General features: G+C 44.1%; 1 protein-coding gene across 1 annotated transcript in view; it reads left to right on the top strand.

Moving 5' to 3' along the window:
- The window catches only part of LOC147693453 (uncharacterized), a 177,743-nt gene extending 163,362 nt beyond the window's left edge, over positions 1–14,381 (top strand). Inside the window, exon 12 of the mRNA XM_086933734.1 lies at positions 12,590–14,381. Coding sequence (XP_086789860.1) covers positions 12,590–13,290 — 701 coding nt within the window. The 3' untranslated portion in view covers positions 13,291–14,381. The remainder of the gene's footprint in view (positions 1–12,589) is intronic.
- The last annotated feature ends 984 nt before the right edge of the window (positions 14,382–15,365 follow it).

Below are 15,365 nucleotides of genomic sequence, written 5' to 3'. Positions count from 1 at the left end.
GTGCAGGCCCAATTAGAGCTCATATTTTGCCCATGTGACAGCAGCAAGGTGATTATAGCCTCTGTCCTAGCTTGATGGGAGGACAAGAACCTGTAAAAGCCTTAACCCTGTCAGTGTGTTTGTCCAATCTTGATTTTCAAAATAGATTTTCTAAGGCATTTCCTGAGTGCATCCTAATGTGGAACAGTAAGCTAAGGTACTCCTAACTATTGTAATCTAATCTAATCTCGTCCCATTGTTTTCCCGAAACATATGTGAGGTTGGACGTTCAAAACCCCTTCGGTGGTCAACCCCACTCTACATAAGGCCTATGGCCAGGCCGCGCACCCTACCCCTCTCCGCCCCCACTTCCACCCCCTGCGGGCAGACTACCTCCTATTGCTGGCCAACCCATGGGCAGCTCTATTATTTATTATACCCCTACCCTGCCACCTTAGACCTTTATTTTTGTAAAAATTTTATTTCCTACAACAGGGGTTATCAGTCCTCGAGTCATAAAATGGTGGCTGCAAAATATTATTCATGTTGCGGGCAGTCAGATCGCATGTTTTGAGATTGTGGAAATGCAGTAGAACTGAATCCCTAAATACATACATTTTTAACCTTAATTTATCAAAAACTACTGAACGGATTTACACCAAATCACAAACCGCACGCTTTCTGATTCACGATCTAGCTTTCTGACAAATTTGATATAAGTTAAGCCAATTTGGCTGTATCGTTTTCCTATAGAAAATTGCATTGGGAGATTTGCTTTGGCCCTCCTCCTCCATTTTTTCAGTCCCCACTTGACGGATCACTGTGAAACTGTCCTGAAAGGAACGGAATTGGATGTACCCATTTTTGTTTTTTCATGGGAATGTTTCGCCACCAAATTAATGAAACATCTCCAGAAGAATTTCAGAAAAGGGGGAAAGCATTTGTTGAAGAAGATAAAACCATTGCTATCATATGCCTACAATTGGCGGTGGATGCGGATCAATGAGCATACAGACAGCTAGCATCGAAAACATTCCTGCATATAACTGCTTGGCTGTGTTCTCCAGTTTTAAACCGGAAGTTTAACCTTTAATATAGATATGCCCTGCATGGGTGAAAATCTCTTTGGTGACTTCCCACAGCAAATGAAAATAGGCAATGACTCACCAAAAGGTTGTGGAAGCCTAGGAGATAAGAGGAATTTTAAAAAGGGGGATATCTTATCCTAGTACAGGGCAGCAAAGACAACTCTATGGAACAAAGTTTCAAGGACAACAGCTAGGTACTTCTTTTCATCAAGCAGTGTTATTGAAATATAGTTCATATCAACCCAGATATTTTGAGGAAGGACCACAGGTAGAGGTCAAGCTTCCACAGGCTCATCAACAACAAATATAGTATGTATTGGTTCAACATCAAACGCCAGTAGGACACATGATACAAAATAATAATCTGTGGCAAAACGTAACTATAGACAAATAGATTTTAAATACAATGAAGTTTGGATACCGTATAAAGTGTTCTTTAAATAAAACACCCACCATAAAACCGAAACTACAGAAGTTCAAAGCAGGACAGTTAAAGATTTTTCAGCAAGCTTTACAAGAGGTGATCTTGAAAGATGCAGTAGAAAGAGTAGCATTGAGAACAAGACCGAGAAATGCACTCTGTATACTTCCTGATTCCCACACAAAACCTAACTCTGAGACTGATATTGGACCTGTGTTTTGTAAACCTGTTTATCACGAAACAGAAGATGTAGAACAAATGGGTGCATACTTGATTACTGGGCTACTTTCCAATGTATCCAGCACACAGGAAATTCTTGAGGTTTGTAATAAAGGGAGAACATTACCAATTCAAGGCTCTGCCTTATGGCTTAAAATCAGCTCCTAGAGCTTTCAAAAAAAGAACTTGTAGTAATAGCAGCATATTTAACCCGCCAAACAATTCATGGATATCTTTATGTTCTTGGCTGGCTGGTGATACCGAGTTCTTTTCTGCAATGCCAAAAACACATTCAAACAGCAGTGGATACTCTTTTGCAATTGGGCTCCACAGTCAACGTAAAGAAATTGCTCCAACTCCAGAGTAGATAAAAACCTGCCTGGGGCAACACTAGACAACGCAATATGTATTCTCAAATTAATAATGAGAAGAGTTGAAGGCATTGCAAGACTCAATTCCCATTTCCCAGATGTTTCAGTCTCTGACAGTGAGGCATATAATGAGGTTGTATGGGATGATGGCATCTTGTATTCAACTACTTGCAGATGCAAAACTCCATATGAGACCAATCCAGGTGTGGGTAAAAAATCGATGAAATTGGGGTAGCTGGGACGATCAAATGGTGGTCACAAGATTAAAAGGAAATGGAATGGTGGAACTTAATAAATATGTCAAAGGGAAGACAATTTAACACACCTATACCTCAAGCCCTCATAATAGGTGCAACGCAACAAGGATGGAGTATGCACATGTACAACCTAAAGATCAGCGGGCAACAGCTAGAAGCAAATGGGGTAAAATAAATTACATTGAGGTCAAAACTAGCTCTTAAAGCCTTCGAGTACAGTCAAAACAGAGTTGTAAAAGTACTTACGGACAACACAACTATTGTGTTTTATATTAACAAACAGGAGGAACAGTATCCTTTCTAATCTCTCAACAAGCACAGGAAATATGGAATTAGGCAGTTTCTTGACAATCACAATAATAGTGTATAACGTGCCAGTTACAGACAGTTTTCATGCAGACAGTCTAAGCAGACAGGTGGACATAGCACACGAATGGGAGTTGAACCAAGATGTGCTAAATCACACCAACGCTACATGTAGAAAACCAGACAAACCTATTCGCAACACATGAGAACTCACAATGCCAATGCTTCAGTTCCAGGCAAAACCATCCACAGTCAAAGGGAAGTGACTGTCGATACGTTGGCATGGAAAGGTTGAGTACAGTTTTTTTCATATAGCGTTAATTCAAATGTGAATAAATTCGGAACATCAGAGATGCTACTAGTTTTAAAGCACTTAGGTGGCCACAACAAATAACTCCTTATCGAGATTTGTCGATGTTAGAAATGGGAGTTTCTGGTTGGCTAGGGCAAGCGCCTAAGCTAGACAGAAACCACCACTCTAGTCAGGGCAAGAGAGTTACACACCAAAAATAACCCCCGTTACCCCTTTGGTAGCTTGGTAGAGCAGACAGGCTTATGCCAAAGGCAATGTGTAAAGCGTTTGCACACCATACACTCATGCATGCACCAATGTCACCTTAGACCCACCACAAAGGACGCTCCACACACAGGTATGTAAAAAAAATATATATATATATTTATGTATATATCCTTTGTTTCTTATAAAAGAATACAGTAGTTTCACAAATCACGTTAGCAAAGACCCGTTCTTTGTACTGGGAGCCAGGGATGTAATAACTTTCATGGGTCACCTAAGTAAAGGCAAACTCTGAGTGTTGGGTGCAGTCCTTGTCCTGAATCCCATGGGGTACGAATGTCCTGAAATCCTCAAAAAAAAGACCATATCTGCCACTGAATAATTAGGTTGTGTCCCACCAAAGGTTCAGGCTCCAGTATTCATAGTCCCCAACGAGTCATGCCCCTTTGCAAAGCCTGATCTCAAATAATCTTAAACAGAGAAGGGTTTGGCTTAAGCGCAGTAAGGCTACGCCACATTCATAAACAACTAAACAATTGCCAATACTGCTCGATTATTTTCTCAAAGAATAGAAAAGCTGAGCACCTCGTTCTCAACTTAATAGACCACTCTTTCAGTCTTGAAGTGTATCTCAAAAATATCTTTTATTTATTTGAAGGATTTTTTTTTGTTATATCTTTTTACTTTTAAACCTCCAATATTGATATATCACAAACTAAAGTGATCCTACTTATTTATATTAATTGCGATAAAGATGTGGAGAGGGCTCCAATAGTTAAGAAAAATTTGTGAATATGTACATAGGGGTGTTAGGAAGACTGTGCAAATAATTCAAAAGTGGACAACCTAAACAATTAGATTCAAAAAAGTCATTCATCAAAATCATACAACGTCATTTATACCACATATATTCAAAATGCAAAACACAAAGTGGTGAGAGGGGGAAAAGAGGTTAGTTTAAAGTGTGTAAGAGTAAAAATGGGATAAAATCCCTGAATCAAATCATTTCGCAATCCAGGGTTCTAAGGGAAAGTAATAAGATATTTTTCTTATGATCACCCTAAGTGATTAGGCCATCTTATACTTTATATTTACAATAATGGCGTAAACAAGTAAAACAGGCCACAATACGATATTGATAAAGAGAGTATGCTCCCGTAATCACTTTACTATAAACAAGTGAAACCGGCCCCCATACGATGTCACAGTTGAGAAGAGAAAACAGGGCATCTGGGCTCAGTTCGCTGGGCTGAGCGTTACCTGGGTGTTAGGTGCGCACCTACGGCTCTCCTCGTGCTCAGCAGGGGTTGTTGTTTAGACCCGCACTCCTTCCCCTCACAGCCGCCGGTGCCCCAATTGTCACTCAGGCGGTGGAGAAGGTGGAAACTGCTCCGAAGACGGCAGGAGACGCACCGGCCCAAGCCTCCCTCGATCCTGGGGCAGGTCGGTGCAGGTCTCTCATGGCAGTCAGTCCCGGTCGGCAACAGGGGGAGCGCTGCACCTCCTTCTGGCACGGAGCGCTCTCTCGCGACCCGGGGGTTCGGCTTGGCTACCTGCTGGGCGGTTCTTGAGTGCTGGGGATTGTTGCTAGGCAACGCCTCACAAACTTACTCAGCACACCAGGGGAACTTGAATCCCTGGACTTGGGTCGAAGGCGGTGATCGGGCTTAAAGTTTCAGACGGCCTCTTCCTCACAGGGAGCACGATCAAGCTCCCAGCGCTTCTCAGCCCAGGGTGAAACACAGCACACTGTAGCACTACGCCCACAGTGCAGATGGGGGAGATAACGTGGAAACTTTTATTTCCCTGAGTTTCCTACAACAGGAGGCCAGAACGCACAGGCCCTTGGAGACTCCACTCAAGCAGGGGGTGGATACAGCACACAGCAAAGTCCCTTTCCTTTCCTTGGCAGAATCAGCTACTGCAGGACAACCCCAGACAGCTCACAGCAAAGGGGCAGCACTCCTCCAGTCTCTCCAGCTCTTCTCCTTGGCAAAGGTTCCTCTTGATTCATGATGATGTAATCCAAAGTCTGGGGTTTTGGGTCTGATACTTATACCCCAAAATTTCTTTGTTCTTTGTGCATGGCGCTCTGAGCCCAGTTCTGCCTTCACTGGTGCAGCATGACTACAGGAGGTAGAGACAGCATGTGCCACGGAGACAGACTCCAGTCAGATGCAGGGTAAATCTGCTCCCACCACTCTATATGCAGCCAGGGTATATTCAGCTCAGGGCTGGGTCAACCAGGAAAGGCCAGGCACACATCAGCCCCCCGGAGGCTGTCTACAGGGAATGCACATCCTCTGTCTCTGTCACACTGAAACCAGACAGTCAATCCACAAACAGGCAGAGGCACCCAGGATGGTTGAACAAGAAAATAACCACTTTCTAAAAGTGCTATTTTCAAACACATACTTTAAAAACCATCTTTACTAAAAGAGGTGTTATTAAATTCTGAGTTCAGGGATACCAAACTCAATTTTTCTATTGCATCCCTATGGGAAGAAATGCTTGTAAAATGTCACAAAGTATCCCCCATTCTGTCCTATGGGGCAAGATAGCCTTTCAATTGTGAAAAACAAAATAGGCATTATTTCACTATCAGGACATGTTACACACACGTACATGTCCTACCTTGCACATACACCACACCCTGCCCAGGGGGGTCCCTTGGGCCTACCATAGGGGTGTCCTATGTGTACAAAAAGGGAAGGATAGGACCTGGCAAGTGGGTGCACTTACCAAGCTGACATGGCAGTTAACAACTGCGCACAGGCACCCCGGTGGCAGGACTGAGACACCTTTTCAGGGCTATTCATGTGGGTGGCACAATCAGGGCTGCAGGCCCACTAGTAGCTTTTGATTTACCAGCCCTTGCACACTCAGTGCACTTTACTAGGGACCTACAGGTGAAACAAATATGCCAATCAGGGAGAACCAATCACAAATACCAACTTATACAGGGATCACTTGCACTTTGACACTGATCATCAGTGGCAAAGTGCCCAAAGCATCTAAGCCAGCACAGCATGAAAAAAAACGGAGGTAGAGGCAAAAAAAGTCAGGGGAATCCACACCAAGGATACCAGGTCTAACAGTCGACAAGATATCATGCTACCACTACACAAAGACGTGCTGACAATAGAGAATAAACATATATTCCACTTGGAACCTCAAACCCTACAGCTGATAGCTTGGCTCCTGAGATCATTGATTTGGACATTGAAGCCTACCAGATAAATGCATAAGCATCATTAAGGGGACAAGGAAGCAATAAACTAGGAAATGCTGTGAAGCAAAATGACATAGTTATTATGACTGGTGTACAGGAAATAACCATTTACAGTCATTAACCAGTGAGGTTGTAATCCCATCATACTTTTCATTCCTATTAGAAGCGGGACTCAGTTATACATCTATATGTGTCCATCCCTCCACAACTACAGCACATATGAAAGGAGTGCACATAAAAACCTTTTTTCCTTACCAAATATTAAGAGATTATTAGACTGGCCTAAAACGATATACTCCCCCCATGAAGTAAAAGCACCTCAGTGGAATTTAATTCAATTCCAGTAGGATTAATAAAACCACCATTTGGATCCATGCACAAGGTAACTTTAAAATTCTTTACCTTGAAAATCCATTTTAAGTAGCAGTCACAAAACCGAAAAGAGTTTGCATTACAAGGTCTAACAATACAAAAAAAACATATTTCATTGTTCACATGACAAGGTAGCAGTAAGAAAAAATCTTTTGTGCCTACGGTAGTGTCCCATTTTAATGTCAATGAATGTTAGTCTCTCTTTCATATTCTAACTAATGAAGAATAAAGATTATTGCATGCATTAGAGGCGAGACAAGTTGTAATCGATTATATTAATGTGACTGAAAATTCAAAAAAGCAATCTGTTTCTTATTGCTTTCCCAGAAGGTATTGAGAACTACAGTTACATAAGGCACTATTGCAAGATGAATTGTAGAAACATTTGAGCTGTGCTATAAAAAATTAACCGACGAAAGTGTTGAATTTAATTCAAAAGAACGTGCTACAAGGTAGAAGGGTGTGCCATTCTTATTTATTGGTACAAAAGGGGGTGGTGATGGACGGAGCATCTGAATCAATCAAACACTCGCACCCAGTCAAAAGATCTGGGTTTAATCCATCACCATTCTTTAGCCCACTCTGCCACCCCAGTTCAGACATGGCTATATGCAAATCAGTCTGACCCTGTGCCTCATGGGAACAGTCCAGCCCGAACTGCCAAGCCATGTCTTCCCTGGACCGGAAACAAGCTTCCGAGGACCGGTTTCTGGCATTCCAGCCGTCTTCAGCCCGGCTGCTTGAATCCAGTGTCAAAGTGAGCAAGGGACTCACGCCTGAGCATACCCTGCCACACTTATGGCAGCCAAAAGCGGTACAAAAGGGGGTGGTGATGGACGGAGCATCTGAATCAATCAAACACTCACACCCAGTCAAAAGATCTGGGTTTAATCCATCACCTTTCTTTAGCCCACTCTGCCACCCCAGTTGAGACATGGCTATATGCAAATCAGTCTGACCCTGTGCCTCATGGGAACAGTCAAGCCCGAACTGCCAAGCCATGTCTTCCCTGGACCGGAAACAAGCTTCCGAGGACCGGTTTCTGGAATTCCAGCAGTATTCAGCCCGGCTTGCTTGAATCCAGTGGCAAACTGAGCAAGGGACTCACGTCTGAGCATACCCTGCCACACTTATGGCGGCCAAAAGCGGTACAGAAGGGGGTGGTGATGGACGGAGCATCTGAATCAATCAAACACTCACACCCAGTCAAAAGATCTGGATTTAATCCATCACCGTTCTTTAGCCCACTCTGCCACCCCAGTTCAGACATGGCTATATGCAAATCAGTCTGACCCTGTGCCTCATGGGAACAGTCCAGCCCGAACTGCCAAGCCATGTCTTCCCTGGACCGGAAACAAGCTTCCGAGTACCGGTTTCTGGCATTCCAGCCGTCTTCAGCCCGGCTTGCTTGAATCCAGTGGCAAAGTGAGCAAGGGACTCACGTCTGAGCATACCCTGCCACACTTATGGCGGCCAAAAGCGGTACAAAAGGGGGTGGTGATGGACGGAGCCTCTGAAACAATCAAACACTCACACCCAGTCAAAAGATCTGGGTTGAATCCATCACCGTTCTTTAGCCCACTCTGCCACCCCAGTTCAGACATGGCTATATGCAAATCAGTCTGACCCTGTGCCTCATGGGAACAGTCCAGCCCGAACTGCCAAGCCATGTCTTCCCTGGTCCGGAAACAAGCTTCCGAGGACCGGTTTCTGGCATTCCAGCCGTCTTCAGCCCGGCTTTATTGGCAATGTGCCATCATAAGGCATTTGTAAAAGTGCAGCATAGTCGACAAAACACACATTTATTAAACACTACAGTATGGACATTCATACTATTTGAAAACAGTTATTTAACACACCTCCCTCAATAAAACTTCCTGATCGATACTTTTAACCACAGATTGCTTACCTTCCCTCCTCTCACCCCCCCCCCCGCCCTCCCCCAAAGTCCCGGCGCCAGTCAGGCTGCGGAGAATTTTGTAGCAGTGCTCCAGCTCAGTGATAGGTGGCATGGTGCTGCTACACACTGATTCTATATCGCTCTGGAAGTGATGAAACAGAATCACTTATAAGCCCCATCCCTACGCGAAGAGATCAGTTCCTTTTTACCCCGATGTCCAACGTGGATGTGGAGCTCACTCTCTCCTCTGCACAGTGTGCTAGGGGACCCTTTCACAATCGAAAATTATCATGATTCAAGCTTTGGTGTCAATGCAGAAACATATGCCAGCCACAGACCTGCACAAGATGTGACTGTAGTGCCCGGTCTCCAGACACGACCCTTAAGTTGTGTGATAAACACACTCTAATGCACCTGGAGGCAATTCGAGCTAGGGAGGTGAAGTTTTATGTCACCAAACACACAAAGTAGTCTCTGTCATTACTCAGGTCACCCTCCAAATCTCAGACCCAGTACCAATCACAGGGCCATTCCCATGACCGCTCCACTTTCTGTTCAAAATCTTCAGGTAAGTTGAAATCCAAGTCCAGGTTTGTGAGACGGCTATGCCGGGATCTGTGGGGGTAAAGGTGGGGCTGACGTGCTGATGGGAGGAGTTGGGAGTGAGGGGGGAGGTATTGCAGGGTGAAGAGGGATAGTGAGTGTATTGGTAGAGTTATGGAGTGAGGCGGTTATAAGGTTGGGTGCGTTGTTAGGTGGGGTGTCTTTGAGGTCTAAATTTAATGTCGGAACAGATGGGGACAGCTGGGAATTCTGACTAACTTCGAGCTCCGGATGGGAGTTGAAGATATCGGAACGATTGGATGGCGAGGAGGGGTGTGTTAGAGTGACTCTCTACTTGATGAGTGGAAAAATTTGATCAATCAAGTTGAGGTTGCGGTCGGTTGATTGGATGAGGAGGATACCTTTATGATAGATATTGACGGTGGCTGCTGCATTGAAGAATAGGGAGGGTAGGATAGATAGTGTGAATCCATGCGCTGTTTTCTTTATGAGAGAGACCCTAAAGAGAGCGAGAAAGGCTTTTCTCCATTGAGCTTTTCTTTTAGTGTAGAAGATAATGTCGTTCTTAATGAGCACTTTGTTCATTGAGAAGTATGGGTCAGAGATTGGGGTTTCAGGATGAGATTTTAATAAGTTGTGTTTGAAACCTTTACCTGCTTTTTTTTATAGGTTTGGGGAGTAAGTGATGGAGTAAAGTTACCGGTGCGCTCCATAGTGTATGTGGCACTTGATTAGCGGGGGATAGACAGATGGGGAGATGTCTAAGCAATATTCTGCCCTATAGGGGGAGAGTGTAACAAGGTTGTGAGAGATGCTGCCCTTTGGGGGAAAGAGAAACAGGGTTGTGAAAAAGAGAAGTCAGTCCAAGATGGCTGCTTTGTTAGCTGACTAGCTTAGAGCTAACAAGGAAGTCCTCTTTCTGTTTCAGATTAAAGAATCTCATGGGAGGCAGTCCTTTTTCTTTGTTGACCTGTTGCGGCCATTTTGGGTGCTCCGTAGCGGTAAAACTAAGATCTTTCCCTATCCTGGAATTTTAGATTGTGGAAGGTAATCTTAGAATTATATCCATCAGGATGAAGGGCATCTACTTGCCTTCGGTCATGAGTAGAACAAGTGGGCCCTAGAGATGGCTTGGCAATGTGGCAACATATGTGCCAGTCTCGATTCTGCAGAGACCTATGGGTGGAGGAAAGCTCAGACTGTTTCTGTTGAGCTCATTGGGATCATCGCAATATAGGAGGCTTATTGTCTTTTGTTCCTTGCTAAGATCTAGCAATCACCTCCGATGTTAAGAGGAGGACCAGGGGCAATTTGATAGTACTGGCCAGGCTATGTCTCTTATGCTGAGGAATTCGCGGGAGCGAGAGTGGGTGGGGGGGGTAGGGGCCGTTCTGTTTACATTGTTCGCGCTGAGAAGGATAGGGGAGGGAGGGGGGTTCGCGAACAGGGCTAGACCGGGCATTCTCAGATTACCTTAGAGCAGCCTTCATGAGATCTTGATTCCGTGGCGTTTGTTCTCGTTTGCTGCGCTCCTCCTCTACAGCCAGGGAAGCTTCCTTGTGCTCCGCTCCAGTGCCTGTAATCCGCGAGCAGCTCTGGAGATCGCGATGACTACAAAAGTGTTTTTAAAAAAAAAGACTCCTCCCGAGTGCTCCGAGGACAGCTCCGAACCTTGGAACTATGAACTATGAAGAAGGGCAAATCATTGAACAAATGAAGTATCTTATTGCGTTGATGGTTCAGCACAAAGAAGCCCATAGGTATAAGAGGGATGTACAAAAACTGGATCAAGAGCAGACTAGATTAATTACTAAATGACTTCTCTTTTCCAATGTGAATATATACTCTCTTGGTATGGGCAAGATGTAGAAATGTTAGCCTACTTGATTGGGTGTTTAAGGCTCTCGGCAGCTGGCAGACATGTGAGCTTTGTTAGTCATCCTGAAACCAAATGATAAGCAAATCGGTGTGAGCAGCAAAATTTCCAGAGTCTAATTTAGTGTGTTCTATACCGTGTGTAGCTTTTTTGAGGCGGATTCATAGTCTAGCAGTCCATGGACCGGCAGCATCTCGCGTGGCGGTCTGCCAACCGCCCCGTTACAGTAAGGGCGGTTGGACTGCCATTGCCCGCCGGAGCCACCGTTCCTTGGTGGTGTTGCGGCGATTAGGAGGCAGTAATATGCTTGGGGTGACAGCCGAGGTCCCACCAAGCATATTACATCTTTCCTTTCCACCACGGTTTTCATAGCGGTTCCACCCCCATGAAAACCGTGGCGGAGAGGAAACAAGGGTGCCTCATGCCCTATGGATGCACACAGGGGGCACAACATTTGAAGTCCATGCCGTGTAGCAACTGTTTTGGCGTTCCCATTGCTGTGCCCATTTTCAGGGCACTGCCCTAGGAACTTCAAAAACAAAGCCCGCCAGACAGGAGAAAATTCCTAATCTGCCGGGCGGCCTGACCACTGCTTTGGCGGTGAGGCAGACCCGCACGGCCAAGTTGTAATCAGGCCTTAGTGTATCCCGTCAAGGTATTTCTTAATACATCCATTACTATGCGCATCACCTGACTTCCATTCAGATGTGATGAAGCACTAAGGCTTCTGCAGTTATTTTTAGAATATTTCACAATTTCAGAATAGGGTAAGTATACCACAATACAATGATAAAAAAAGTAATTTATTATTAAAAATCTTTCCCAAATAATTCTCTTCTTTGTTCACCCTTTCTTATTGATCATGAAAGCCTTGTGGATATTGTTAATTTTAGACATTCAACCGCCTCTTTATTAAGAGTATATATTTGTTGTTTTCAGAATTCAGATCTAGCATCAAGTCTGAAAAGATTAAATACATATTAGAAAGCAGGCTATAACAAAATATTACACTTTGGTGGCTCAAAACATAACTAAGATGATACATACCATGTTAGAGTCCTTGACTGCTTCTGATTTGCCATTACTTGCCTTACCCCCACTACCCTAAAAGAAGCTTGCAATTTGTTTGTCAGTTCCTCTCTCCTTTTAACCTGGCATGCCATAATCTTGAATACATTCCAACCCATCATTCCATGCTGTAAATATCCCTGTGTCCTTAGATCATGGTTATCTGTACCAGAAACAGTCATCATGTTCATTTGCACTCCTTTGCTACACATTTGTCCAATTTCCTTTTTTCCTTTTTATTTCAAGTTTCCCTTTGAGATGTTTTTCCCATTCTTTTAATTGTGTGACACTCTGTGTTCAGATTTCTTAAGCACCTAGTCTATTTTGCAGCTCCTTTGTTAGCTTAAATCACTCCGTGAGGTTGGCAGGTGTCCATTGTGGTGTGTTGTATGCTAACTCTCTCTGTTTTCTGTTTCTAGCGGGTGAAAGCTGGATTAATAAACATGGGAAGGAGAACCAATACAAAAATTCTGCTGAAGTGGATTCCCAAGTGGTCTTCCCAGGAGCACCGCAAGACAGTAACGAGCCATGCTCTAAGAGTCAGCCCAATTCAGAAGGGCAAACAGGAGAGCCTCCGGAAGATGGACAAGACAAAGTCACAAAGTATGTTCATGATTTCAGTGTCCAGAAAAACCAAGTCATGGAACAGAACATCCCGCCTGAAGACGGCCCCCATGTATCACATGACTCTCTGCCTATTCTGGGGCAGGGCTTGCACTTTATGGAACAGCAAAAGATTGTATGTGAGAAGCTCTTTCCATGTACTGAGTGTGAAAGAACTTTTACAAGGAGCTCTAATCTTATTAAACACCAGCGGGCCCACAGAGGCGACCGACCTTACTTGTGCAATGCCTGTGGGAAATGCTTCAGGAGGAACACCTCTCTCATTATACACAAGAGGATCCACACCGGTGAGAGACCCTACAAGTGCAAAGAATGTGGGAAAAACTTTGTTCAAAGGCAGCATCTCACAACACACCTAAAAACTCACACTGGGGAGCGGCCGTACCCCTGCCCTGAGTGTGAGAAAGGGTTCAGGTGGAGGTCCGAACTAATGAAGCATCAGAAGGTTCACGAAGTCCCAGATCCATCGCAAGGTACTGAATATACTCGTGGATGACCTTCTGTGGCTTATCATGAGTCTGGGTAAGGTCCTTTCAGAGTTCTTTCCTAGTCCAAGCCTGAGAACTCGCCACATCGGTGATAAACTTCCTATGCATGCACGTACTTTAAGCCGAGCATCAGACGAAGGCACACTTGTTAATCCACGGAGGGTTCAAGCAGGAGAAACCCAGTGGTGCTGCATGTTAGGAAGGTTGCTGCGTCTGGATACCTAAACAAGTAGACACCGGCAAAGAACCTTGCCTGCGCCTGGCATGCGCTGGGCACCCGTGCCTATTGCCTGGACATGCAGCTTCTTTTGGCCATATCTTCTTCTCCATGCTTGCGGTATGAGTTCCTGCAGCTCATGAGAGATTGCGGCAGTAGAGGCATTGAGCTTGTCCTTTCCACTGCTTGAAAGATCCAGAGAGTTTTTAAATGAAGTATGAATGCAACACTAATCAATTGAAAACGCTCCTGATGATAACTTGAAATCTGCAGATTGACCTGGCAAAAACAGATATGACAAAGAACATGTGGGACATCATTGCAAGCTAATGATTGAAAATCTGGGTTTAAATTCCCATACAACTGCGGGAGCATATAGACGTACTGTAAACCTTCATGGTGCTACTTGTTCTCATCTAGTGGAGATGAGAGCTTTTCAGGGGAATTATGACAAAGTTGCACCCTCCTGAAAAGTTGATTGCCCCATGTTGGATTTTACTTAAAAGCCTCCATCTGAACCAGCATCCCAATCTTAACGCTTAACTTGTCTCCAGCTCACCGTATTCAAATCTGAGGAACCGCTTCATTTTCAAGGCTCTTAATTATTCTGACATTTTTATAAGAAAAAATGGTTATTTAAATAGTATATGCTGCAAACTTACAGCATTGTGTTTTTTAATGCAACGTGTTTGGGCAGCCATCTCTTATTAAAAGGGTTCGTTTTTACAGGAAAAATGAATGAAAAAGTAAAGTGAGAGCGTTAACAAAATACTCCTGTGCTGTCACACTAATTAGTCTATGTATATATGTACATATATGTAAATATATAAACACTGTACAGTATTTGCCCTCTGGCAGAATTAAACCCGAACAATCACGAAACCCATTCTTATTGGTTGATAACATGTATAAGAGGCCTGTAAAATAGTGGAACTTTTGTGCTACATTACGCACAGCATATCTATTTATTTTTTTGGGCTTGTTTTTTTCCCCTTACCTTTTGTTCTTTGGTGTGACTGCCCCTGCCAACCTGTGTGAACACAAAGACAAAATGTATATTTTAATGTATTTCTAGCTGAAAGTGCCCTCTAGGTAGAGGTCCTGAAGAAATTCCTTCGACACAGCTAAAGAAATCAGTTATTTATTCTTCCATGAAAGAGCCCACAAAGTGTAACTGCCCATAACAGATCTATCTAAAACATCAACCCATCTCATTCCACACTAACCCTGTGCCATTCTTTTTCTCATCGATACTTCTAATCACAGATTCCTCACCTTTTGAATACCCTAGGATCTACACTAGATCTGGATTTTGTTTTATAATAATAGCACCCACACAATGGCAGGTGACACCACGGAAACCTTATTTCACCCCGGAGGTGATAGCGTGTATGTATATATATATATATGTTTGAGGCATATGAGCTTTAGATCATATGCTTTAGCATAGATCGCCATCTAGTGTTGGGTCCGGATGTTTGCACTTTGGTTTTCTTCGAAGAATTCTTTCCAGTCACGAGGTAGGTGACTCCTCCTTTCGGTGATAGTGCGCATGGGTATGGACTCCATCCTTAGATTGGTTTTTTCCGCCATCGGGTTCGGCTGTGTATTGCTGCTCTCTGGTTCGGTATAGTTTTCGAACACTTTCGACGTGCAATCCTCTACGGTATTGTCCTGGATCGCGGTTCCCCATTCGACACGCATCGTGTCAACTGAGAAAGCCTTTGATCGAGAAACTCGAGGAGGGCCGTTGGACCTACCCATGCTGACCACGCTAACAGTCGATGGAACGGACTCCATTTAAACTATGTCCCGGGTGTTGTGCTAAGTTTCCACGCACCGATTTGCACGAGGTCTGCTACCTCT

The sequence above is a fragment of the Lissotriton vulgaris genome, chromosome 8 (genome assembly GCF_964263255.1).
Source record: "Lissotriton vulgaris chromosome 8, aLisVul1.2, whole genome shotgun sequence".
Lineage (NCBI taxonomy): Eukaryota > Metazoa > Chordata > Amphibia > Caudata > Salamandridae > Lissotriton > Lissotriton vulgaris.
The sequence above is the reverse complement of the archived record's forward strand: the minus strand, read 5'-3'. Positions and strand labels throughout refer to the sequence as shown.